We start from the raw sequence: 24810 nt of genomic DNA, 5'->3' as shown, positions 1-24810 counted from the left end.
CACTCAGAAATTAATGCTGAGCTAAATGACTCAATAACTGACGTGTTTTATCACGCAGGATCTCACGTGGCTTTTCCCCATCCTAACCGGGTGGGGGGTTTGTCGCAGAGCCCATGCAACCCACTCAAATGCCCCCCCCTTTTTTTTCTTGCAGCTCACGCGACCCGCCCAGGATCTGCTCATGTCTGTCTGCATGAACTGCAACACCCACAGCTCTGAGGACGTGGAAGTGGTCTCCAACCTCATCAAGATCCGCCTGAAACCCAAAGTCCTTCTCAATCACTACATGCTCTGCGTGAGGTAGGCAGACAGAAATGGGACCGGAGGGGGCGGGGGGGAATCATTGAATGAATGCTCCAGGCAAGGCCATGCAGGGGAATCTTACGTGATGGAGAAGGCCTAATGGGTAGTGCTAGAGAACCCCCATCATGGTTCTCTACACCAGGACGGTCCAATCTTGAAACTTTTGAACACCTGTGGATTTCAGTTCCCAGAATTCCCCAGTGAAACCATGCTGGTTGGGGAATTCTGGGAGTTGAAGTCCATAACAACCAAAGTTGCTGAGACTCTGGAAAGAGTGCAGAGAAAAGCAACAAAGATTGGGAGGCTAAAACACACGAAGAACGGTTGCAGGAACTGGGTACGTCTAGTTTGATGAAGAGAAGGACCAGGGGAGACACGATAGCAGCCTTCCAATATCTCAGGGGTTGCCCCAAAGAAGAGGGAGTCAAACTATTCTCCAAGGCACCTGAAGGCAGGACAAGAAGCAATGGGTGGAAATTAATCAAGGAGAGAAGCAACTTAGAATAATTAGAACAATTAAGCAATCAAGGAGAGAAGCAACTTAGAACCGAGGAGGAATTTCCTGACAGTGAGGACAATTAATCAGTGGAACAGAAGTTGCCTCCAGAAGTTGCGAATGCCCCAACACTGGAAATCTTTAAGAAGGTGTTGGATAGCCATTTGTCTGAAGTGGTGTAGGGTTTCCTGCCTAAGCACGGGGTTGGATTAGATGACCTCCAAGGTCCCTTCCAACTCTGTTATTCTATATTCTAAATCTTAAAGATTGCTAAAGTTGGACCGTCTTTGGAGGGGCCCATCTTCCATCAGGCCGCTGACTGGGATTTGGGGGAGTGGGGGGGAACTATGGTGCTGCTTCTGATCCTGAGCATCTTCCAGGGAGCTGCTGAACGCTCACCGGGACAATTTGGGCACGGTGGTTAAATCGGTGATCTTCAACGAACTGTCCAACGCCAGAAACCCCAACAATATGCAGATCCTGTATACCGTCCTTCAACACAGTCCAGAACTGGCGCCAAAGGTTTGTTGGAGGCCCATCCCCAGATTCAGCCAGCGCCAAGAGAGGGACGACAAACCCCAAGGAAGGGAGGGGCTCCCTGGCTTCCCCTTCCCACACTTCTGGGGTGTGGGGGGCTCGTCCAGTCTCCCTTCTCTTCATTTCTCTTCCCTTCCCTCCTTTGGGGGGAGCCTGCGGAGGGACAAGCTGGGTTCCCACTCAAGTTGAATTTGCCGGGAACTCAGGGCCAGCGTTCTCGTGAGGAAGGGGGCAGGTTTGTCCCCATGGGGTCCCAGCAGCCCACCCCTCTGGAGGACTTCTCGGTCTTGGTCATAAAGAGAGAGCTGTGGTTTTTTGCAAGAAAACTTTTTTTGAAAGCCCTTCTGGATGATTTTCCTTGCATGAGCCTCTCACTGTCATCGAAAATCCTCTTGCTTGATCCTGGCACTGATTGCCATGAAACATTTTTCTCCTCTCCTCCTTTCTCTTCTTTTCTCTTCCCTTCCCCCCTTCTTTTCTCTCCTCTCCTCCTTCCCTTCCCTTCCCTCCTTCTCTTCTCTTCCCTTCCCTCCTTCTCTTCCCTTCTCTCCTCCTTCCTCTTCTCTTCCGTTCCCTTCCCTCCTTCCCTTCCGTCTCTTCCCTTCCTTTCTCTTCCCTTCCCTCCTTCTCTTTTCTCCCCCACGCCTCTCCTCCTCTTCCCTTCCCTCCTTCTCTTCCCTTCCCTTTCCTTCTTCTCTTCCCTTCTCTCCGCCTTCATCTTCTCTTCCCTTCCTTCTCTTCCCTTCCCTTCCCTCCTTCTCTTCATTTCTCTTCCCTTCCCTCCTTCCCTTCCCTCCTTCTCTTCCCTTCTCTTCTCTCCTCTCCTCCTTCCCTTCTCTTCCATTCCCTCCCCTCCTTCTCTTCTCTTCCATTCCCTCCTTCTCTTCCCTCCTTCTCTTCCCTTCCCTTCTCTCCTTCTCTTCTTTTCTCTTCCCTTCCCTCCTTCTTTTCTCTTCCCTTCTCTCCTCCTCTTCCCTTCTCTCCTCTCCGCCTTCCTCTTCTCTTCTCTTCTGTTTCCTCTTCTCTGCCCTTCCCTCCTTCTCTTCCCTTCCTTTCTCTTCCTTCTCCTTCCTCTTCTCTTCCCTTCCCTCCTTCTTTTCTCTTCCCTTCTCTCCTCCTCTTCCCTTCTCTCCTCTCCGCCTTCCTCTTCTCTTCTCTTCTGTTTCCTACTTCTCTTCTCTGCCCTTCCCTCCTTCTCTTCCCTTTGCTTTCTTCTCTTCCCTTCCCTTCCCCTCCCTCTTCTCCTCTTCTTCCTCTCTCTCTCCCTCCTCCCCTCTCCTTCCCCTCCCCTCAGTTCCTGGCCATGGTTTTCCAAGACCTGCTGACCAACAAAGATGACTACCTGAGGGCCTCCCGGGCTCTCCTGCGGGAGATCATCAAGCAGACCAAGCACGAGATCAACTTCCAGGCTTTCTGCCTGGGGCTCATGCAGGAGCGGAAGGAGCCTCAGTACGCTGACATGGAGTTCAAGGTGAGGAATGCGCTGCAGCGCCTAGCTTCGTGTCCCCGGGAGACCCACTCCCACCATTCTGCTCCCGTCGGGGCTCCACAGGTATCTTAACCCGCTCTGCAGCCCTTGAAGAGTATTCGGAGACTTCAACTCGTTCAGAATGCAGCCGCGCGAGCGATTGTGGGTGCACCTCGGTACACCCACATTACACCTATCCTCCGCGAGCAGCACTGGCTACCGATCAGTCTCCGGATACGCTTCAAGGTGCTAGTCGTCACTTATAAAGCCCTTCATGGTATTGGACCTGGGTACTTGAGAGACCGCCTGCTGCCAATTACCTCCCACAGACCCATTAGATCCCACAGGGTTGGCCTCCTCCGGGTGCCATCTACCAGCCAATGCCACCTGGCTATTACCCGGGGGAGGGCCTTCTCTGTGGCAGCTCCGGCCCTCTGGAACGAGCTCCCTGCAGGGATTCGGACCCTCACCTCTCTCCAGGCCTTCCGAAAAGCCGTCAAAACCTGGCTCTGCCGTCAGGCCTGGGGGTGATGAGTTCCCCTCCCCTCTCGACATGTATGGTTGTGCGACTGTTGTTTACTTTTATTATTTGTATTTTGTTTTTTATGTTCCTCCTTTTTCCCCTTTTGAATTGTTCGCTGCCCTGAGTCCTCCCGGAGAAGGGCGGCATATAAATAATAAAATTCAATTCAATTCAATTCCTCCCCCTTCTCGCTGTCTCAGGACCGCTTCGTCATCCACATCACAGACCTGCTGGCCGTCTCCATGATGCTCAGCATCACCGCCCAGGTGAAGGAAGCCGGCGTGGCCTGGGACAAAGGCGAGAAGAAAAGTGAGGCTTCGCTTTACGGCTGGGTTGGGGGTGGGGTTGAGAGTCCCATCACCCGAGTTTCTCAATCCCTCCTGGACCTTGGGGATAGAAAGGGGGTCTGTGTGAGAGATGTTTGATGCTTGATGTTGATGTTTAATGAATTTATAGGCCGCCCAATCCCGAAGGACTCCGGGCGGCTTACAACAATACATTTAAAAAATAGAAAACTTAAGAACACAGAAACATAGATTAAAAAAAAAAAGACCACAACATACACCCAGTCTAATCGGGGCTGGACCTCAGTCATGAGTTCAACAGCCCAGGGCCTGCCGGAATAGCCAGGTCTTAAGAGCCTTTCGGAAGGCCATGAGAGTGGGTAGGGTCCGGATCTCTGGGGGCAGTTTATTCCAGAGGGTCAGAGCGGCTACAGAGAAGACCCTCCCCCGGGTGGTTGCCAGCCGACATTGTCTGGCTGACAGCCCCCAGAGAAGGCCCTCCCTGTGCGATCTTACCGGTCATTGGGAAATATGTGGCAGAAGAAGAATATGTGGCAGATGAACTCCGATTTGTGGTTAATCCAACCCAGATTCAGTCCTGAGAACCTACCCTACATGGTATTGGACCTGGGTACCTGAGAGACCGCCTCCTGCCATTCACCTCCCAACAACCAACAAGATCGCACAGGTTGGGCCTCCTCCGGGTGCCGTCGACCGGACAATGCCGGCTGGCGGCTCCCCGAGGAAGGGCCTTCTCTGTAGCTGCACCGGCCCTGTGGAATGAGCTACCCGCAGAGATCCGGACCCTTCCCACTCTCCTGGCCTTCTGCAAAGCGATTAAGACCTGTCTGTTCCGGCAGGCCTGGGGCTGTTGATTGATATCCAGCCCCACTTGACTGAATGACTGATGTATTAATTTTAAATATTGTATTTTTTAAATTTTTTAAGTGCTTTTATTTTGCTGTGAACCGCCCAGAGTCCTAATGGGAGTGGGCGGCATACAAATTTTATTAAACTCAAACTCAAACTGAGAAGAGCTGGACCTCCTGTTTGTTTGTTTGTTTGTTTGTTTATTGGATTTATAATCTCCTGTTTCTCCCCAGATTTGGAAGGGCTGAGGGCTTTCCAGAACCAGATCGCAGCCATCCAGCGAGACGCCGTCTGGTGGCTGCACACGGTGGTCCCCTCCATCACCAAGCTGGCTCCCAAGGAATACATACACTGGTAACAGAAGGGGCTCCGAGGGGTGTGTGTGTGTGTCTCCGTCAGGGAAACCCTCCTTGCAAGGGGGAATCCCAGAGAACTTACCCATATTTGACAGTCTCTGCCTTGCTGCTGCTTCGGCTGCCATTGAAACGGGGAGGGAGGGGGCATGGTATTTGGGAGGAGAATCATTATGTGCTGGAGGAATATTCTAGAAGCTGTCCTGACCATCTCATTGCGCATGTGGAGGAAGGGAGTTTCCCGCCAAGGTTAACTGTCCAGCATTCCAACATCTGGTGATGTTTTTTGAAGATATCTCCCACCTGACAGTTGGGTGAATCATAATTGGATTATGAACTGGGGTACCAAGGGGACAGGGGTGGGTTTCTGGCCCCGTTCCAACCGGTTCGGTTGGAACGGGGCCGGCGGCGTCCTCGTGCAGGCACACAGCACACGCATGCGTACTAGCGTCTGTGCGATGCTCCAGCTGCTCCTGGAGGATCGCGCAGGCGCTGTATGCGTCCTGCACATGCGTGGAAGCGCAGAACTCGTCAAAACCAGGTAAGGAGCGCGGGCGGGCGGGTGGGCCAGTCGCCGTTCCCGGAAGTTACTTACTTCCGGGTTCGCCGACCAACCAGTTCGCAGGGACTGCCGCGAACCGGTTGAAACCCACCCCTGCAAGGGGAGGGGATTGAACTATACATGATATTCTTTGCTTTCGCGCCTAATTAACCAGATTCAGCTTTGCTTCGCTACTATTCGTTTGTAATTGGTAAAAGTACACTTAATTTCAAGCAAATGGAGTTGAGTGGTTTCTTTCCTGATTATTAAATGAAGCAGCACCTGACACATTTGTCCTCTCTCTTTTTTTAAAACAGCCTCCACAAAGTCCTGTTCACAGAGCAACCCGAGACCTACTACAAATGGGATAATTGGCCCCCCGAGAGCGACCGCAAGTAAATCTGGAGCCTGACTTGAACCTAGAACCCTGCAGGGGTGGGGGGTGGGGGTGGGCTCAGTGGTTTGGGGCAGTGGTGAAAATCATTTTTTTTAACTACCGGTTCCGTGGGCGTGGCTTGGTGGGCGTGGCAGGGGAAGGATACTGCAAAATCCCCATTCCTTCCCGATCAGCTGGGACTCGGGAGGCAGAGAATAGATGGGGGCATGGCCAGCCAGAGGTGGAATTTGCCAGTTCTCCGAACTACTCAAAATTTCCGCTACCGGTTCTCCAGAACCGGTTGGAACCTGCTGGATTTCACCCCTGGTTTGGGGTAGAATTTCCCTGCTTGTGACTCGGAAACCATCATCAGTGGCTTGGCCTGGTACCCAAACCACCATTAAGTGGTTTGTTGAAAGCATTGGAAGCCGTGTGAGAGACACACACACACACACCCTCCAGGGTCTGTTTCTCTTGCTCCCCTGTGGGAGGAGGTTTCGAAGAACCTACAGAAGGACGACTAGATTCCGGGACAGCTTTATCCCTTAAGCCTTCTTCCTTCCTGCCATAGCAATAGCAATAGCAGTTAGACTTATATACTGCTTCATAGGGCTTTCAGCCCTCTCTAAGCGGTTTACAGAGTCAGCATATATCGCCCCCACAGTCTGGGTCCTCATTTCACCCACCTCGGAAGGATGGAAGGCTGAGTCAACCTTGAGCCGGTGAGATTAGAACCGCTGAACTGCAGATAACAGTCAGCTGAAGTGGCCTGCAGTACTGCACCCTAACCATTGCGCCACCTCGGCTCTTGCGCATGTAGACATCTGAACTAGATTGCGATGTTTCTCTGTGTCTTATGTGTGCATGGATGTGGCTATAGGCATAATGGTTTTATCTTTTGAAAGCTGGGTGCAATGAAATCTTGCTGATTGGCGTAGATTCAAAGTGACCAAGTTTCATTCTATTTTTCTGTTGGGAAAATCGATCTGTTGTTCTGAGTGTGAATCTGCTAAGTATCTCTCCCCCCCCCCTTCCTTCTCTTCCTGGCCAGCTTCTTCCTCCGCCTTTGCTCCGAAGTGCCCATCCTTGAGGATACCCTCATGCGTATCCTGGTCATTGGTCTGTCGCGGGACCTTCCCCTCGGCCCCGCCGACGCCATGGAGCTGGCCGATCACCTGGTGAAACGGGCAGCGGCTGTGCAGGCAGATGGTGAGCCCCCTACTGCATTCTAACCACTGTGCAACTGTGGCCCTTCCTTCCTTCCCTCCCTCCCTCCCTCCCTCCCTCCCTCCCTCCCTCCCTCCCTCCTTCCTTCCTTCCTTCCTTCCTTCCTTCCTTCTTCCTTCCCACTTAGCACTTATATACCGCTTCACAGTGCTTTTACAGCCCTCTTTAAGCCATTTACAGAGTCAGCCTCTTGCCCCCAACAATCTGGGTCCTCGTTTTACCCACCTCGGAAGGACGGAAGGCTGAGTCAACCTTAAGCCGGTCAAGGTCGAACTCCTGGCAGTGGGCAGAATTTACAGCACTGCTGTATTGAAACTCCTAAGCCACCATGGCCCTTCCTTCCTCCCTCCCTCCCTCCCACCCTCCCTTCCCTTTCCCCTTCCTTCCTTCCTCATTTTACCCACCTCGGAAAGATGAGCCGGTCAGGATCGAATTGTTGGCAGTGGGCAGAGTCCCTCTGCAATCCTGCATTCTCACCACTGCGCCACCAGGGCTTCCCCCCCACCCGCCCGCTCCGGTCCCCTGGGCTGCCTGAATCAAGAATCTCTGTGGGCTATTAGCTACCCCTGTAGAAATCCAGCCCAACCTCCTGCGGGCAATTTTATCATCCCTCTTCTTTGCTTTTATGCCTTCCTGCTCCTCCCATTGTGGGTTTCAGATGTCGACGTCCTGAGAGTGGAGAGGATTCAACTTATCGATGCCGTCTTAAACCTCTGTACCTACCACCATCCCGAGAACATCCAGCTGCCTCCGGGGTAATTGTGGAGAGATTCTTCCTTCGTTTTTCTTCTCCTCCTCCTCCTCCTCCTCCTCCTTCTCCTTCATTCCTCCTGGGGAGGGTCTTTCCTTGGTTGGAGAGCACCAAGCAGTGGTGGGATTTGGCCAGTCTGCCCCACTTCAGGAGAACCGGTTATTAAATTTCTGAGCAGTTTGGTGAAGTGGTTGTTGGAAGAAATCATTAGGGCAGGGAACCGGTGGTTAAATTCTTTGAATCCCACCACTGGCACCAAGGACCCCATAATCACTCTCCTTCTCCCCCTTCCCCTTCCCCTTCTTCTTCCTCCTCCTCCTCCTCCTCCTCCTCCTCCTCCTCCTCCTTCTCTTTTGAACGGCAAACATGGGACAATAACCCCCACTCTGTCCTGATTTGTTTTTCCTTTCGTATCTTGCATTATTTTGTGAAAACACGACAAGATCTTATTGTATATCCTTGGCTCTCCTGCAGGTACCAGCCTCCAAATCTGGCTATTTCAACCCTCTACTGGAAGGCCTGGCCTCTGTTGCTCGTGGTGGCTGCATTCAATCCGGAAAACATCGGTGAGTCTTAACAGCGGGAATCCTTTCCTGCAGGGGGGGGGGGGGCCCGCCTGATGCAGAGGGGGCATTCAGCAGGTTCTGACCAGTTGTGGACAACCGGTTGTGGAAATTTTGAGTAGTTCAGAGAACTGGTAAATACCACCTCTGGCTGGCCACGCCCCCATCTGTTCTCTGCCTCCGGAGTCCCAGCTGATCGGGAGGGAATGGGGATTTTGCAGTATCCTTCCCCTGCCACGCCCACCAAACCACACCTACCAAGCCACGCCCACAGAACTGGTAGTAAAAAAATTTGAATCCTGCCATTGGATTAATGGTACGTGTTTTCCCTCCCTTTGTTTTTTACTTTAAAATTGTCCTAACGATCTGTCAGTGACTCTCCAGAGATTTTGTTTAAGGTATTGTTGGCGCTTCGATTGCCATGTTTCTAAATTGGGCTTTTTTCTCCCCCATCCTCCTGCGGTTTGATTGGCAGGTCTCACGGCTTGGGAGGACTACCCCACCCTAAAGATGCTGATGGAGATGGTGATGACCAAGTAGGTTCGAACTGGGGAGAGTCCGTCCCCAAATTCCTCCCTTTTCCCCATCTTAAAAGGTGGGAGTGACAACCCTCAACTTGGCCTCATCCAGGCCAATTTTTTTTTTTTAGCGTTGCCCCGCTGGAGTTGAGGGATCGGGAGGAGGGAATAGAGAGAGCTGGGCTTTTGTAGCCAAAACAAAATTACTTTCCCCTAGGAACCAAGGACACTCCAACTGTCCGGCACCTCGATTGGACAATGTAACTGATTGTTTGGGGGAAAGGGAAACTTTTGCTTCCAAGCAGGTGAAAACTGCGGGAATTCTCAAGAGTCAGTTTTCACCACTCTGTGCCAATAATGATATCTCCAAATAAAACTGTTCTTTGAAGAATCTGCCTGCCTCGGAGATCTATAGCAGTTAGCAGTTAGATTTATATACCGCTTCATGGGGCTTTCAGCCCTCTCTAAGCGGTTTACAGAGTCAGCATATTGCCCCCAACAACAATCCGGGTCCTCATTTTACCCACCTCGGAAGGATGGAAGGCTGAGTCAACCTTTGAGCCGGTGAGATTTGAACAGCCGAACTGCAGAATTGCAGTGAGCTGAAGTAGCCTGCAGTGCTGCACTCTAACCACTGCGCCACCTCGGCTCTGTTTGCTATCGGCATGTTACTTGAAACGCTGACATTGAGGTTATTTTGAGCTCCCCCCCCCCCTTCGATGTCAGGGTTCCAAAAAACCCACCCAATGATATAAAACTCCAAGGCTTGGGTTTCCTCAAAAGTCCCACTTTATTAGAGATGTCACACTGGCACATCTGGGAAAAACCCGAATCTGAAAGCTTCCAGGTTTTCCCCACCCAGTTGGAAGTTCAAGATCTTGCCCTCACACCCACAAGTCCCATCCCATGGTCCAATGTTCCACTGCCACGGAGACACAGATTCCTCCCATCCTCATCCGGCCAGTTGCAGAGACGAAGATGACCTTGGCTTTCTAAGAAGAATGTTGTTATGGCTACACATCACCCAACTCCGTATAATTCCCCCGTCCCATTTTCCCACCGTAGAAAGGGTGGCAGGCCTGAACCCTAAAAAGAAAAGGGTGACACTCCCAGCATTAGCGTCAAGTCACAAACCCTCGTCTCAATAAAATGGGTTTCCTCGCTTTCCCTTTCCGTTTGTCAGCAATTACTCCTACCCTCCCTGCACTCTGACCGACGAAGAAACCCGTACGGAGATGATCAGCCGCGAACTGCAGATCTCTCAGCGGGAGAAGCAGGAGATCCTGGCCTTCGAGGGCCACCTGGCCGCGGCCTCCACCAAGCAGACCATCACCGAGAGCAGCAGCCTCCTCCTGTCCCAGCTGACCAGCTTGGATCCCCAGTAAGAATCCCTGGGGACCTTCCAAGGGGGGAGACTCGCAGCTGCAGACTCTTGAAGCTGGGTCAGGGTGCTCCCCCGGCCTGCTCTCTTCACCCTTCTTGCTCCTTTCGCAGAGGGCCTCCCCGCAGGCCCCCTCAGCCCGTCCTGGATCAGGTGAAGAGCCTCAACCAGTCCCTGCGCCTGGGGCACCTCTTGTGCCGTAGCCGGCACCCTGACTTCCTGCTCAACATCATCCAGAGGCAGGTGAGTGGCACGGAGGGCTGGAAGGCTCTGCCTTGAATTGTCTCTGCCTAGAACAGCACTCGGCAACTGGTGAATAAATTATTGTGGTCCGCAGAAAAAAATATTTGCATTTTTTCTATTGCACTAAATCAGGGGTCCTTAAACTACGATAGTCAAAACTATCCCTAAATAAATGATTGATAATGATAATAATAATAATAATAATAATAAAGTAATAATTTGTATGGACAGAATAAAAGGGAACTTGGATATAAGTTGTAAACAATGATTAAGAAAAGAGATCTAAAAATTTTGTTATTAAACAATTTTTATTTTGAATGTGTTATAAAGGTATGATGTGGCTGGATGATATTGAAAATAGATAAGGGAATGCCACTATGTGGTTTTGTTTTAAATTTTGGAATGCTTGTTACAAAGGGACGTTAAAACAACTGTAGTCATATGAAGGATGAGCTATGATGATAGCGATTATATGTGTGTGTGTGTGTGTTGCATTTGTGATACCTATCTATCTATCTCTATATCTATCTATATCTATCTATCTATCTATCTATCTATCTATGTCTGTCTGTCTGTCTGTCTGTCTGTCTGTCTGTCTGTCTGTCTGTCTGTCTATCTATCTATCTATCTATCTATCTATCTATCTATCTATCTATCTATCTATCTATAGTGTCACAACCCCTGGTATGCCCCAATTATGGGAGGAAGCGAACTGCTTCCATTCTCTGTCCATTGGCTCGTCACAAGAGATCATCCAGACAGAAAGCCCAATATTTTTACTGTTGCCTTTTGTTACTTTTGTGTGGTATTTGTGCTGATAAATAAATAAAGGGAGACTAGTATAGATCCATTTCAAGCTATTTAGTTCTCATCAGCTAGCCAAACCCTTACTGGGATTCGAACCTGTGCTGTATTACATCTTAGGCAGATGTCTTAACCATTGAGCCACGGGTCCTCTTCCTATATCAGCTTGAGCCAATATATAAATATATGTGATGTAAAATAGATAACTTGATATGAATCATAGGTGACGACTGTGGAAGGGATGCACGAAAGCTCTTTGTAACCAATTGACACACTTTCTACAATTTGTAACGGAGGATGCTTTTGTTTGTTTTTATTCAAAAAATTAAAATAAAATAAAATAAAATAAAAAACTACGGCCCCTGGGATGGATACGTGCAATGAACGCTTGTGTTGCTGCAGAGAGTCTCCCCCTTCGGGGTCTTTTTGTGCGGGTCGGAGGGGGGCAAAAATTCCGACTTGGGGTCTGCTTCGGCCTCTTGGTGGGGGGCTTTGGGCGAAGGCTGGAGGGAAGCACTGCTGGTGGAGAAGAGCCGGAGGGCCTCGTTCCAGTGAGACTGGCCTGGAATTGGCTGACCCTCTCAGCCCGCTGAGCCTCCGGGCGCCAGTCCCTGGCCTTCTACTCCCAAAAGGCCTTCCCTCTGCTTGAAAAGCCCATGCTCTTAGTCCTTCTCTCCTCCACCAACTCCTCCCTCCTTCCTCTTCCTCACCGCTAGGCTTCTTCGCAGTCCATGCCGTGGCTGGCGGACCTCGTCCAGTCCAGCGAGGGCTCGCTGGACGTTCTTCCCGTCCAGTGCCTTTGCGAATTCCTCCTGCACGACGCCGCAGATGAGTCGGCCTCTGGAGAGGAGGAAGAGGAAGGAGAAAGCAAAGAGCAGCGGGCCAAGAAACGGCAGGTAAGCATTTTTTTTTCTGATTTCCCATTATTTGCAAAGCAAAACAGCCAAGTTGGAAAGAGGGTCGATGGAATCACGCCGGGAAATTCATCCCAGCCCAAACATTGCAGGTAGTGCACCTAACCTCATGCTGCTTCTCCGCAGAGGCAGCAAAAACAGCGGCAGCTGCTCGGCCGCCTGCAGGACATGCTTCTCGGACCCACCGCCGACGAGCAGACCACGTGCGAGGTGCTGGACTACTTCCTGAGGCGCCTCAGCTCCTCCCAGGTGGCCTCTCGGGTGCTGGCCATGAAGGTAAGGAACACCAGGCCTCGTCCGTCCATCCCCGCTTCAGAGCAGGGAAGGGCACAATGCAAATTTTTAGCCAGGCAGGATAAAATATTGCGATGCAACCTCGTTTTTGGTGCACCGTCAGTCCTTCCCCCAGAGGGCCATCACGTTTTTGTTCAGGGGGGTGCGTGAGGGGCTTTGGGGGGCTCCGAGCCTGGAGTTTCTGCCCCCCTGCTTGCAACTCCTTCAGTCCTGAAGCTTGAAAACATCCATGTTCGTCCCTTAAGCCCCATCGTGCTAGATTTGAGAGAGGGCATAGAGGTTTCTGTTTAAAGTATTTTTCCTGTATTTCTGCAAACTCCCATCTGTGCCAGAAGTCTCTCTCTCTCTCTCTCTCTCTCTCTCTCTCTCTCTCCCTCTCCCTATCTCCTTCTCTCTCTCTCTGTCTCTTTCTCTCTTTCTCTCTCTCTCTCCCTCCCTCTCTCTTTCTCTCTCTCCCTCTCTCCCTCTCTCCTTCTCTCCCTCCCTGCCTCCCTCTCTCTCTCCCTCCCTCTCTCCTCCAAAACATTGTTGCTTATTCTGGTTTTTAGACTTTTATCTGTATAGAAGAAGGGTGGTTTTTTCTATCATTTCTTTTTTGTTTATTTGTTTGCAGTTGCCCCTTTCTTCTACCCTTTTTCCTTTCTTTTCAACTCCTTTTTCTCCCTCTGCTTGTTTGTATTTTATACTATTGATACTATATTATTAAGTGCTGCATCTTATGGTTTATGATGTGTGTATCTTTTTGAGAGCATGTGCACCAAGACAAATTCCTTGTGTGTCCAATTACACTTGGCCAATAAAGAATTCTGTTCCGTCCTGTTCTGTTCTATTCTATTCTATTCTAATTTCTATTCTACTCTATTTTTTATTCTGCTCTATTCTACTTTACTCTATTCTTCTCTATTCCTCATTCTCCTCTTTCTATTCTCCTCTATTTTCTATTCTGCTCTATTCTACTTTATTCTTCTCTATTCTACTCTTTCTATTCCACTCTATTTTCTATTCTGCTCTATTCTACTTTATACTTCTCTATTCTCCATTTTACTCTTTCTATTCTACTCTATTTTTTATTCTGCTTTATTCTACTTTATTCTTCTCTATTCTCCATTCTACTCTTTCTATTCTACTCTATTTTCTATTCTGCTCTATTTTACTTTATTCTTCTCTATTCTCCATTCTACTCTTTCTATTCTACTCTATTTTCTATTCTGCTCTATTCTACTTTATTCTTCTCTATTCTCCATTCTCCTCTTTCTATTCTACTCTATTTTCTATTCCATTCTATTTTCTATTCTACTCTGCTTTACTCTCTATTCTCCTTTATTTTTTATTCTAGTTTTTGAAACGTAACAAGTTTTTGTAGGGGGAAAAAAATTCCCAATGTTGCTGACAGCCACCAGATTTTGTTAGAAGCCGACCGTTTTGCCCATCCAGCTGAGAAGCATGTCAGGCTGGATGCGACCCCCCCCCCCCGTGTCTTCCTCCCCCCCTGCAGGGCTTGTCCTTGGTGCTTTCCGAAGGAGCCCTCCCCGAGAAGGAGGAGAAGGAGCACCCGATGGAGGAAGATTCCTGGGACTTCGAGCTGCTTCGGAGCTACCAGTGGCTCCTGCGGGATCTCCCCAAGCTGCCCTTGTTCGACAGCGTCCGGACCACCACGGCGGTGGCTTTGCAGCAGGTGAGTGGCGCAGTGAACCCTAGAAACCTCCCTCTCTCTCTTTTTTTAAGTTGTATTATTTTTCGGTTACAAAAATAAACCTTCCATCTTTCCTTAAGCCATGTGTTGTCTGGGTACAAACATCCCTGTGCAACATCGTTCCTCTTTTGCCACATCTGTCCTGTTCATATTAACACCTTTGGCGGGAAGGGAACAGCGTCCTGTGCACCTTTGGCATTTAGTCATGTTTGAATGTTGTTTGAATGTTTATTTTATTTATATGCCGCCCTTTTCCCCCGAAGGGGACTCAGGGCAGCTCACAACTCAACTAAGGGAGGGGGATACAGACAAAAAAATTAAAAATTAAAACAACGCGGAACAATACATAATTTAAAACACACAACAGTCATACCATTCGAGAAGCGGGTAGAAGCTCTTTAGCCCCAGGCCTGTCGGAATAGCCAGGTTTTAAGGGCTTTGCGGAAGGTCTGGAGGGTGGTGAGGGTTCGAATCTCCACGGGGAGTTCGTTCCAGAGGGTCGGAGTGGCCACAGAGAAGGCTCTCCTCCGGGTAGTCGCCAGTCGACACTGGCCGGCGGATGGAATTCGGAGGAGGCCTAATCTGTGGGATCTAATCGGTCTGGTGGAGGTGATTGGCAGCAGGCGGTCTCTCAAGTACCCAGGTCCAATACCATGAAGGGCTTTATAAGTGACGACTAGCGCCTTGAAGCGTATCCGGAGACCAATAGGCAGCCAGTGCAGCTCGCGGGGGATAGGTCATGCCAGCCACATGACCACAGAGACGTCTTGGGACAGGGCTGGCTCTTCAGCTTTGAAAGGGAGATGAGCACCACTACCCCCTAGAGCAGTGACGTGTGGTGAGGTTTATGGCTGGTGAGGCACTGACACAGTGGTGGGTTCAAATTTTTTTAGACTTGTGGACTTCAACTCCCAGAATTCCACAGCCAGGCATGCTCATGTTCCGATTTAAAGCAACAGCAGTTTTATAATTCAGACGTTATAAAACGCATTCAGATGTTATAAAACGCTCCATTTTTCTTTTTACTGTCTTCTAGTAATAATATATCAACGTTAAACATCATTCTTATCATACACATGCTAACAGTTTTATATCTTTATCTAAGGATATTGTCTATTTATTTTTTTAGTTTTCTTCCTTTCCAAACTCCTTTTTTTTTCTCCAGCCATTGGCGAAATGCTTCCCAAACCATATAATATTCCGTTTACTCTTTCTCTTTCATTGCTAATGTTAATCTCTTCATTCCTGCACATTCTTAATATTTTCCTTATCGCCGTCTCATCAATAGGGATCTCTATGTTTTTCCCAATGTTGTGCAAATACAATTCTAGCTGCGGTTAATGCACGAACGATTAAATATGCATTCTCTTTATTATAAATTTCAGGTAGAATTCCAAGCAGAAATGTTTCTGGCTTCAGCTCAATACCTTTTTTTTTTTTAATAATACCCCCCCAAAATAGAAACCCAATATACCTCTTCCACTCCCCATACACCTCTTTCTTCTGCCCCCCTCCAACTTTCTATCTTCCCTCCATCATTCCCCTCTACCCTACTTCCCCTCCCCCTCTACCACTCCTCTCTCCCAGTCCCTCCCTTATCACCCTCCCTCCCATCCTCTCTCCCACCCTCTCTACCCATCTTCCTTCTATCCCACTCCTCCTCCCCTTGGTGTATTTCTACTATATGTCAACGTATTCAGCTTGTCCTATTTTTACGGAGAAATTAAAGAGAAACAGTATACACGTGAAATCGCATTACGTTGAAATCTAACACATAGTATATATCCCCCCCTCTCCTCCCCTCCCCCCTAACACCCCACCTCCCTCCCCCCCGACTTCCCAGAGCCCGTACACGGTATAGATTTTTAACAAACGCAGTCTAAAATATATTGAGACAAAAGAAATTTAAAAAAAGAGGTTAATAACATCTCTACATTGATCTTAGCTTCTTCAGCTCAATACCTTGTTGTATCTTCTCTTCCAACCATGTCTTAATTTTTGTCCAATACCTGGAAGCCTCTTCTGAACCAGGACCCAGATTGGGTAACATTTGTGTTCTCTTGGCTTCCCCTTCCAGGCCGTCCACATGGAGACGGACCCTCAGACCATCAGCGCTTACCTGGTGTACCTGTCCCAGCATGCTCCAGTGGAGGAACAAGGCCAACACAACGACTTGGCTTTGGTGAGAGGAGCCAGGGGTTGGTTTGGGGTGTGTGTGTGTCCGTGAGACGCCTCCTCGTTTAGCAGCCAAAGGAAACTCCACCTCCCGACAGACTGCAGAGCATTCCTCTTGTTGCTCCAAAATTGGTTCTGTTCTTTGTTGATATGCTAACCTTTATTAATTTTAATAAATAACTCAAGGTGGTGGGTGTACTTAATACTCCTTCCTCCTCCTCTTCCCCCTCTCCCCCCCCCCCATCCCGCAACAGCAACCCTGTGAGGTGAGTTGGGCTGAGAGAGAGAGGGACTCGCCCGAAGGCTTCTCATGCCTAAGGCAGAACTGGAACTCACCGTCTCCTGCTAGGCCAAAAAGGGGGTGTGGGGGGGTGCTAAGAAAGAGGGAGGGAGAAAAAATGGGGAAAGAAAGAAAGAAAAGAAAAGAAAAAAGAAGAAAAGGAAAGGAAGAAAAAGGGAGGGATGAGAGAAAAAAGAGAGGGAAGGGGGAAAGAAAGAAAGGGAGGGAGGGGATAAAAAGAGAGGAAAGGGAGAAAGAGGAAAAAAAAGAAATGGAAGGATGGGAGAAAAAAAGGGAGGGAAGGGAGAAAGAAAGAAAGAAAGAAAGAAAGAAAAAAGAAAGAAAGAAAGAAAGAAAGAAAGAAAGAAAGAAAGAAAGAGGGAGGGGAAAAGGAGATGGAGGAAAGACCACAAACCTGGCGCTAGGCGCAGCTTCAGAGGATACCTTGAAAGAGCACAGCAATCTGAATAGTAGGCAATTCTTCCTTCTTCCAGTACTGCGCCACCAACAATCTTGCTGCCGTTGTTAAATTCAGAATCAAATTAGTTTCTATAACTGTACAGTCTGTAATTATACCTAACAAGAATAACTGGGGAGTGAACTTTATCCTCTTTTTAAGAATATTTTGAATAATCCACCATATTTTTATCCAAAATGCTTTGACTTTTTTACAAGTCCACCATATGTGACAATGCGTAGCGTCAGCACAATCACATCTCGTTCCTTCCCCTTCTCCACCTCTGCAGGACGTGGCCAGGCTGATCGTAGAGCGCTCCACCATCATGTCCCACCTCTTCTCCAAGCTCTCCTACTGCTCAGAGTCCGACTCCGTCTTGGTGGCCCTGCTCTCCATCTTCTCGCGCTACATCAAGCGGATGCTCCAGGCCAAAGACGGCGAGGAGGTTTACAACTGGGTGGGTGTCCCTCTTTCCCCTTCCCTCCCTCCCAGCCCTCTTTTCCCCTTGGCCTTCTAGGGCGGGGTTTTGCAACCTCTAAGAAGGGTGGACTCCAACTCCCAGAATCCCTCAGCACACCAGCGTGAGGATTTATGGGAGTTGAAGTCCGTGCGTCTTTAGTTGAGTGGGGAATTCTGGGAGTTGAAGTGTATTATTTTTAAAGTTGCTGAGCTCAAGAAACCCTGTTTTGGATGGAAGTGTATGAAGGCCTCCAGAAGTTTTGGGTGTTCCATCGCTGGAGGTTTTCAAGAAGAGCCTGGAGAGCCATTTGTCGGGAACAGCACAGGCTCTCCGGCTTGAGTGAGGGGTTGGACTAGAAGACCTCCAAGGTCCCTTCCAACTCTGTTATTCCGTTAAGATAGCCGTGAAATTACAATCTGAAAGAAAACGAGTGTTTTACAAGCTTGTCTAGACATTGACCCACAAATTCATGATGGAGGGAGATTCTTATTTTTTATTTTTTAAACACATAAGCACATCAACAAAAACAAACGCATAACTTAAAAACAACATAGGAACAATAAGTTCCATCGTATATCGTACCGCAGTTCCGAATCGGTTTCTTTGCAGTTAAGTGTTTTCCCTTCTATACATTTCTATCTTGCGCTCATAATCTCCTTATTCGTTATCCATTTTTATGTACATTTCTTTGTTTATTTAAACTTAGCTACTTATGACCAAATATTATTTACCTATATTGTGCTTTATATTTTTACTGTCATTTATTTTCTTACATACAGATTATAGATATACATTCACATAATTATTCTTTTTCTTTGCCATTCTTATATTATTATTATTCCATTTGGAAGGTTATAAGGTATAGTTTGGAATGCTTTGTTTACCATCCTTCGCACCTGCTAAGACACCACCTTGTTTTCTCTTTCTTTTCTTTTCTCCCTCCCTTCCTTCCTTCTCTACTTCCTTCCTTCTCTCCATCCCCTTCTTCCTTCCCTTACCTCTTCCCTACTCCTACCCTTTTTCTTCTCCTTCCTACCTTCTCTCCTTCTCTTTCTTTCTCTTCCTCCCTCCTCTTCTTCTTTTTCTCTCTCTTCTACCCACCTTCCCTTACGTCTTTCTTCTTCCCTTACCTCTCCTCCACACTTCTTCTTCCTCTCCTACTTTCTCTCCTTCTCTTCCTCTCTCTTCCACCCTCCACTCCTTTCCTTTCCTTTGTCCCTCCATTCTCTACTTCCTTCCTCCGGAGGGAGATTCTTAGTTCCCAAGGAGGATTAAGTGGCGGGGAGAAGCTTCTGCCACGAACGCTCTTCCTTGCTGTCTCTGTTCTAGTCGGAGGCTCAGGACCAAGTCTTCCTTCGCTGGAGCGGTGGAGAAACTGCCACGATGCACATCCTTGTGGTCCACGCCATGGTGATTCTTCTGACCCTCGGACCCCCTCAAGGTGAAGGGAAGCTTGCTGTGAAAGCAACCCACGGGGGGAGGGGGGGACGTTTCGATGAGTCGCGGGTGCTTCTAGATGCTTCAACTCAGAAGACCTGTGGGCTTCAGCTCCCAGAATTCCCCAGCCAGCTTCTGGGCGTTGAAGTCCGAGGTGGCGCAGTGGTTAGGGTGCAGTACTGCAGGCCACTTCAGCTGACTGTTATCTGCAGTTCAGCGGTTCAAATCTCACCGGCTCAGGGTTGACTCAGCCTTCCATCCTTCCGAGGTGGGTGAAATGAGGACCCAGAATGTGGGGGCGATATGCTGTAAACCACTTAGAGAGGGCTGGAAGCCCTATGAAGCGGTAGATAAGTCTAACTGCTATTGCTAAGTCCCACAAGTCTTCAGAGCGGCCAAGGTTGGACATCTCTGCTCTCCACATTTCTTTCAAGCGGACGACAGCGACTTCTACGCCCTGCTGGACATCTGGTTCCCCGAGAAGAAGTCCCTCCCCACAGCTTTCCTGGTGGACACCTCCGAAGAGGCCCTGCTGCTCCCTGATTGGCTGAAGCTGCGCATGATTCGCTCGGAGGTGCCGCGGTTGGTGGATGCAGGTAAGGATATAGAAGAAGAATAAAAAAACCAGAACGAGCCTTTTATGGTCATTTTGAAGGTGCGCTAATCGGCATTCGTTAAAGTGAAATTTCATTGTATACGGCTCTCGAAGGGTCACCGCCTCCAATGTACACTACATAACATACAGCGGTGAGTTCCGGATCCCGGTGCAACCGCTATGGTGCAACGGGACCCAGCGTCCGCCACATAAACGCTGGCATGCATACTTACCTCCTGCAATGCTCTGCGATGCCTCCGCGACACTCCGGCTGCTCGGTGGAGCATCGCGCAGGTGCCGTACCCTAATGCGCGTATGCGGAAGCGCCGAAGAGCTCAAATACAGGTAAGGACGGCGGGCGGGCGGGCGGGTGGGCCCTCCAGAGCACCGTACCGGAACGGTACCCGATGCTCCCGGCAGGCACCAGTACACCCGTACCTTGGCGTACCGCCTGCAACCAACCACTGATAATATAACAGAATAAATAAATAAATACAGAATTATGCATATAAGCGGGTTGGAAAAAGGGAAGTTTGTCTGTCTAGCACAGGGGTGTCAAACTTGATTTCATGGAGGGCCGCATTAGGGTTGTGTTCGACCCTAATGGGGCGTGGTGGGTGTGGCCATGCGTGACCCGTCAAAACCGCGCTCAACTAAAGCGCACCCGATTAAACCACGTCGTTGACGTCAGAACGACAACAGCCAGCACGGAGAAAGAAGGGCGCTTTAAATAGCGCTTTGAAAGCAAGCCGATTCAACTTAAGGTAAGGGTTAGGGTTAGGGTTAGGGTTAGGGTTAGGTTTAGGGTTAGGTTTAGGGTTAGGTTTAGGGTTAGGTTTAGGGTTAGGTTTAGGATTAGGTTTAGGGGGTTAGGTTTAGGTTTAGGGGTTAATTTTAGGTTTAGGGTTTACAGCGTGCTTCTGTCTCCGCACTGTTGTCGCCCTGTTGATGACGTCAGTGACACGGTTTAGTCGGGCGCGGTTTAGTCGAGCGCGGTTTTGTGGTGGAACCGTGGCCATGGTGGGCATCACACGGGATTCGTGTGGCCAAAAAGTTAATGTGGGATTCCTGTGAGATCCTCCCTCACTCTCATAATCTTCCTTCCTTCTCTTCTTTTTCCTTCCCTCTTCCTTCTCCTTTCTTCTTCCTTCCCCTCGTTCCTTCTTTTTTCCTTCCTTGCCCTCTTCCCTTCTTTTCTTTTTCTTTCCCCCTTTCCCTTCCTCCTTTCCTATCCCTTCTTGCATGCTCAAATGCAAAAGGAGAAACATTTCGGTGCGGATTCACAAAGAAAGCCCCCTCCCCCTCCTCTTTTGCACCGGAGGGTGTTGAATTTGGAGGTTTTTTAAAAAATAAAAATAGTTTTTTTTTTAATATACTTTTTTTATTTTCCATTTTCATAACATATAATCACATGTATACTATTACATAGCCAATGTCCGATTGTATTAAGTAGTAATTACATCAGTTCCTCTTGTCATCAACGCCCAGAAAGATAAAAACCCATTATTAGCTCTTCTGCTCTCCATACACCTCTTTCATCTGCCTCTCTCCTACCTCCCTTCTTCCCTCCATCCTCCTTTTCTACTCTACTTCCCCTTCCTTTCTCCTTCTCCTCTCTCTACATTCCACTCCTCTTTATCCTCCTCATCTTCCCCCCTTACCCTCTCTCCTATCCCTCTCTTCCCATCTTTCTTCTTTCTTCAATAAAATAGTTTTTATTGAACGTTTTCAAATTTAAAAAAAACCACAAGTTAAAAAAAAAGGAAAAAAGAAAAAGGGGGAGGAAAAAATACAAAAAGAAATACAGAAGCAACATAACCATATAATATAATTTTACAGCTTCCCGTATCTGCATGTCTATTCTGCTAAGTTTGCTATTCGATTGCTGCCTTCTTGTAGATTTTAACAATTTTAATACTAACATCATAATTATACTGTAGTACAGTGTTTCTCAACCTTGGCAACTTGAAGATGTCTGGACCTCAACTCCCAGAATTCCCCAGCCAGCGAACGCGAACGCTGGCTGGGGAATTCTGGGAGTTGAAGTCCAGACATCTTCAAGTTGCCAAGGTTGAGAAACACTGCTGTAGTAGAATAGTGTAATACGTATAATCAGGTTTACAATCCATCGGGGTTTTTTTTGCATTCCTTGTTTCTTTTTACTCCAGCCTTACATGATTTAGAGCCCCAGCAGTTGTTGCTCTTCGTCCAGTCCTTCGGCATCCCGGTCTCCAGCATGAGCAAACTCCTGCAGTACCTGGATCAAACCGTTTCACACGACCCTCAGACCCTGGAGCAGAACATCATGGACAAGAGTAAGAGGTTTCTGGATCGGATCTTTCCCCTCCCTCCCTCCCTCGCCCACCAGTCTCTTCCGGGCGTTTGGGGATTCTGCCGAAGCCACCGGACACTCCTCTGACGGAGGTCCCCCCCTTGTCGTCTCTTCACAGATTACATGGCCCACCTTGTGGAGGTGCAGCACGAGAGAGGAGCCACGGGAGGGCAGACCTTCCACGCCCTCCTCACCGCCTCCCTGCCGTCCCACCCAGGTTCGGTATTCAGCTTTTGACGGTCCTGTATTTGCTGCTTTGACTCCCACAGCTGCCTGTCTCAGTAGCTACAGCGCGGAATAATTCTATTTATTTCTATTTCTATTTATTAAATTTATAGGCCGCCCAATCCCGAAGGATTCCGGGCGGCTTACAGAAATAAAATTTAAGAAAGGTTAAAACAAACAGAAGGAAACAGATTAAAAGAAAGCACATCATGCACCCAGTCTAATCGGGGCTGGACCTCGGTCAAGAGGTCAACAGCCCCAGGCCTGCTGGAATAGCCAGGTTATTAGCCAGACGACTAGTACTACCAGTAAGTTAAATCTTGTCTAATCAGAACTATGCACAATTTTCTAACATTGAATTAGCCAGATGGAATGCAATAGTTATACTCCCAGAAAGCACATTTATGATTCTATTAAAGAAAAACATGATTTTCATTTCAATATCGTCTCATTTTTAATAATAAGGTTGGAAGGGGCCTTGGAGGTCTTCTAATCCAACCTCCAGCAGGAGACCCTACTACATGTCATATTTTTCAGACTATAAGACGCACCTGTCTTTTGGGGGGAGGAAAAGATGAAGGAAAAATCTGCTTCCGCCTACCAGCACCTGTCAGTATTCATCTGGCTAGAATCCTTGCAGCAAGCAGTCAGCTACAGCACCTTATCGCAGTCTGATTTAGCACGAACAGCTGAGTGGTGGTTGGATCGGCCTCCCGGAATACCATCCATCCAGCTGTTCCAGGCTGCAGGTATTGCCAGAGCCCATGGCCGCCTCCGCATTTTTGCATTTTCAGCCTCTGCAGGCTCCGTTTTACACCCCTTCCAGGCTACTGAGATCTCCACAACTGCCCGTTGCTGCCCAGTGCCCTGTTTTGACCTCCGTGCAGAGCCTTTTTGGCTGCCGCCTGGAACCGGCCAAAAAAAGCGACGCACGGAAGCCGAAAACGCGATGTGCGGAGGGGGTGGCAATACGCTGTGACAAGTAGGGACCATTTTGGTGGGAAACAGCGTTCCGTGTGCCTTTTGACGTTGAGTCGTGCCGGCCACATGACCACCGAGACGTCTTCGGACAGTGCTGGCTTTTTCGGGTTGGAAATGGAGATCAGCACCGCCTGCTAGAGTCGGGAACGGCTAGCACAGATGTGCGAGGGCGGAACCTTCACCTTTACCTAACAGGGTTGGGGGCCATTCATGAACTGAAGAAGTTTCTTGAGTGAAAAGCAAAACATCTTCAAAGAAAAACGAAGTCCAGTTGCCTTTTGAAAAAAGATCTCTGGGACAATCAGGACTGGATGGTTGAGAATCTCCACAGGCATTGCTCTGGGGGAAACTGTGTGTTTGTGTTTGTGTGTGTCTTTGAAACTGACAAGATTTTGTCTCTCTCTCTCTCTTCAGATAGCGACGATGCCCCACGCATCAAATCCAGCCTTGAGGTTCCGGAAGGGCAAGGCAGAAGCCGAACTTTAGCGCAGTTCCCGATTGTCGATCCCGAGGCCGACTTAGCGGGTATCCTTCTCCAGGTAACGGGCTTTTGCCTTTTTTTCCTTTTGGGGCGGTGGGAGTTCTCTTCATGGGCCACGGATTCACTTAACGGACACGGTGGTTTGCTTAACGATTGCTGTGGAAAAAACACACGAATAAAATGAGGTTCGGTCATTGTGGCCCGCCGGCAGACAGCAGAGCTGGCAGCAGATTCGGACAGTGAGGAGGTTGGGGAGGAACCTGGGCCAGTCCTGGAGTCTGGGGAAGGCTCGGATGAGGGCTCTGTGTCGGAGGCAGAGAGTGGGCCAGGGCCATCTGACAGTTATTAGCTGCCTTCGGAGTCGGACATCAGTGAGGCAGAAGAACAGCTGGAGCCTGTTCCCAGAGTGCGCATGCGCAGAGTTGCCAGACGAAGGGAGCAGCTAAAGAACAGGGGTCGACTTGGGAGTAAGGCCACAGGTGGACGATGAATGGCCCCTCTCGGAGGAAATAAAAGAGGAGCGAAAGGGGAGTGGAGTTTGCAGGAGACAATTAGTTCCCTAATTAATTAAGTATTAACTAATCCTTAGATGATTAGTTGGTTCGTGACTCTCTGAGGCTCCTTGCCAAGTTCTGCAGGAATCAGCCTGACAGCTCTTCAAGCCAGAGAAGGTCTGTGACCGTAAATCCTCCCTCGAAAGACTTTGCTGGATGTGAATGAGTAGAATTCACAGTCCATGAATCAAAGGGGTTTTTGTGGGGACCAGGAGTCTGTTTCAGGTTCTCGGGGAGCCTCAGTTAGAACAGTCATGTGGGTGACCTGCTTTACAGCCATAAAGGCTCCCTTACGGTCATAAGTCGAAAACTGCCCATAACACACTATCTCCTGGAGTGAACTCTAGAGAAGGGGCATAGATCTTTAAAAAGGAGCACCCCTAATTTAGCAGTTTTGAGCCAAGTATCACCTTTCTGACTTCCTTCCTTCCTTCCTTCCTTCCTTCCTTCCTTCCTTCCTTCCTTCTCAGTTGTTCCCACTGGCTCCAGACCCTCGCTGGCCAAACTCCAACCCGCGGCCCCTCGCCCTGGCTTTGCAGCAGACCCTCGGCCAGGAGTTGGCCCACCTGCGCCAAGGAGGGGGCCCGTCGTCGCCCAAGACGGCAGCGCGCCTGCTAAAGGCCCTGGCGGCCCTCTTGAACTCGCCCCACGGAGGAGCCCTGGTGATGGCCATGCACCGCAACCACGTCGTGGC

General features: G+C 49.1%; 1 protein-coding gene across 1 annotated transcript in view; it reads left to right on the top strand.

The window, feature by feature from the left end:
• The first annotated feature begins 158 nt into the window (after positions 1-158).
• The window catches only part of LOC116517627 (integrator complex subunit 1-like), a 44957-nt gene continuing 20305 nt past the window's right edge, over positions 159-24810 (top strand). The window contains exons 1-23 of the mRNA XM_032230706.1: positions 159-300; positions 1180-1321; positions 2631-2807; positions 3528-3636; positions 4715-4835; positions 5693-5770; positions 6803-6960; positions 7637-7733; positions 8204-8295; positions 8768-8828; positions 9994-10191; positions 10305-10434; positions 11955-12134; positions 12279-12428; positions 13942-14121; positions 16217-16321; positions 17341-17508; positions 18841-18952; positions 19383-19544; positions 21712-21858; positions 21994-22092; positions 23496-23620; positions 24587-24810. The exon at positions 24587-24810 is cut by the window's right edge and continues 34 nt beyond it. Coding sequence (XP_032086597.1) covers positions 182-300; positions 1180-1321; positions 2631-2807; positions 3528-3636; positions 4715-4835; positions 5693-5770; positions 6803-6960; positions 7637-7733; positions 8204-8295; positions 8768-8828; positions 9994-10191; positions 10305-10434; positions 11955-12134; positions 12279-12428; positions 13942-14121; positions 16217-16321; positions 17341-17508; positions 18841-18952; positions 19383-19544; positions 21712-21858; positions 21994-22092; positions 23496-23620; positions 24587-24810 — 3134 coding nt within the window. The 5' untranslated portion in view covers positions 159-181. The remainder of the gene's footprint in view (positions 301-1179; positions 1322-2630; positions 2808-3527; positions 3637-4714; positions 4836-5692; positions 5771-6802; positions 6961-7636; positions 7734-8203; positions 8296-8767; positions 8829-9993; positions 10192-10304; positions 10435-11954; positions 12135-12278; positions 12429-13941; positions 14122-16216; positions 16322-17340; positions 17509-18840; positions 18953-19382; positions 19545-21711; positions 21859-21993; positions 22093-23495; positions 23621-24586) is intronic.

This window comes from Thamnophis elegans, chromosome 14 (genome assembly GCF_009769535.1).
Source record: "Thamnophis elegans isolate rThaEle1 chromosome 14, rThaEle1.pri, whole genome shotgun sequence".
Lineage (NCBI taxonomy): Eukaryota > Metazoa > Chordata > Lepidosauria > Squamata > Colubridae > Thamnophis > Thamnophis elegans.
Note: the sequence above shows the minus strand (reverse complement) of the source record. Positions and strands in the feature narration are given on the sequence as shown.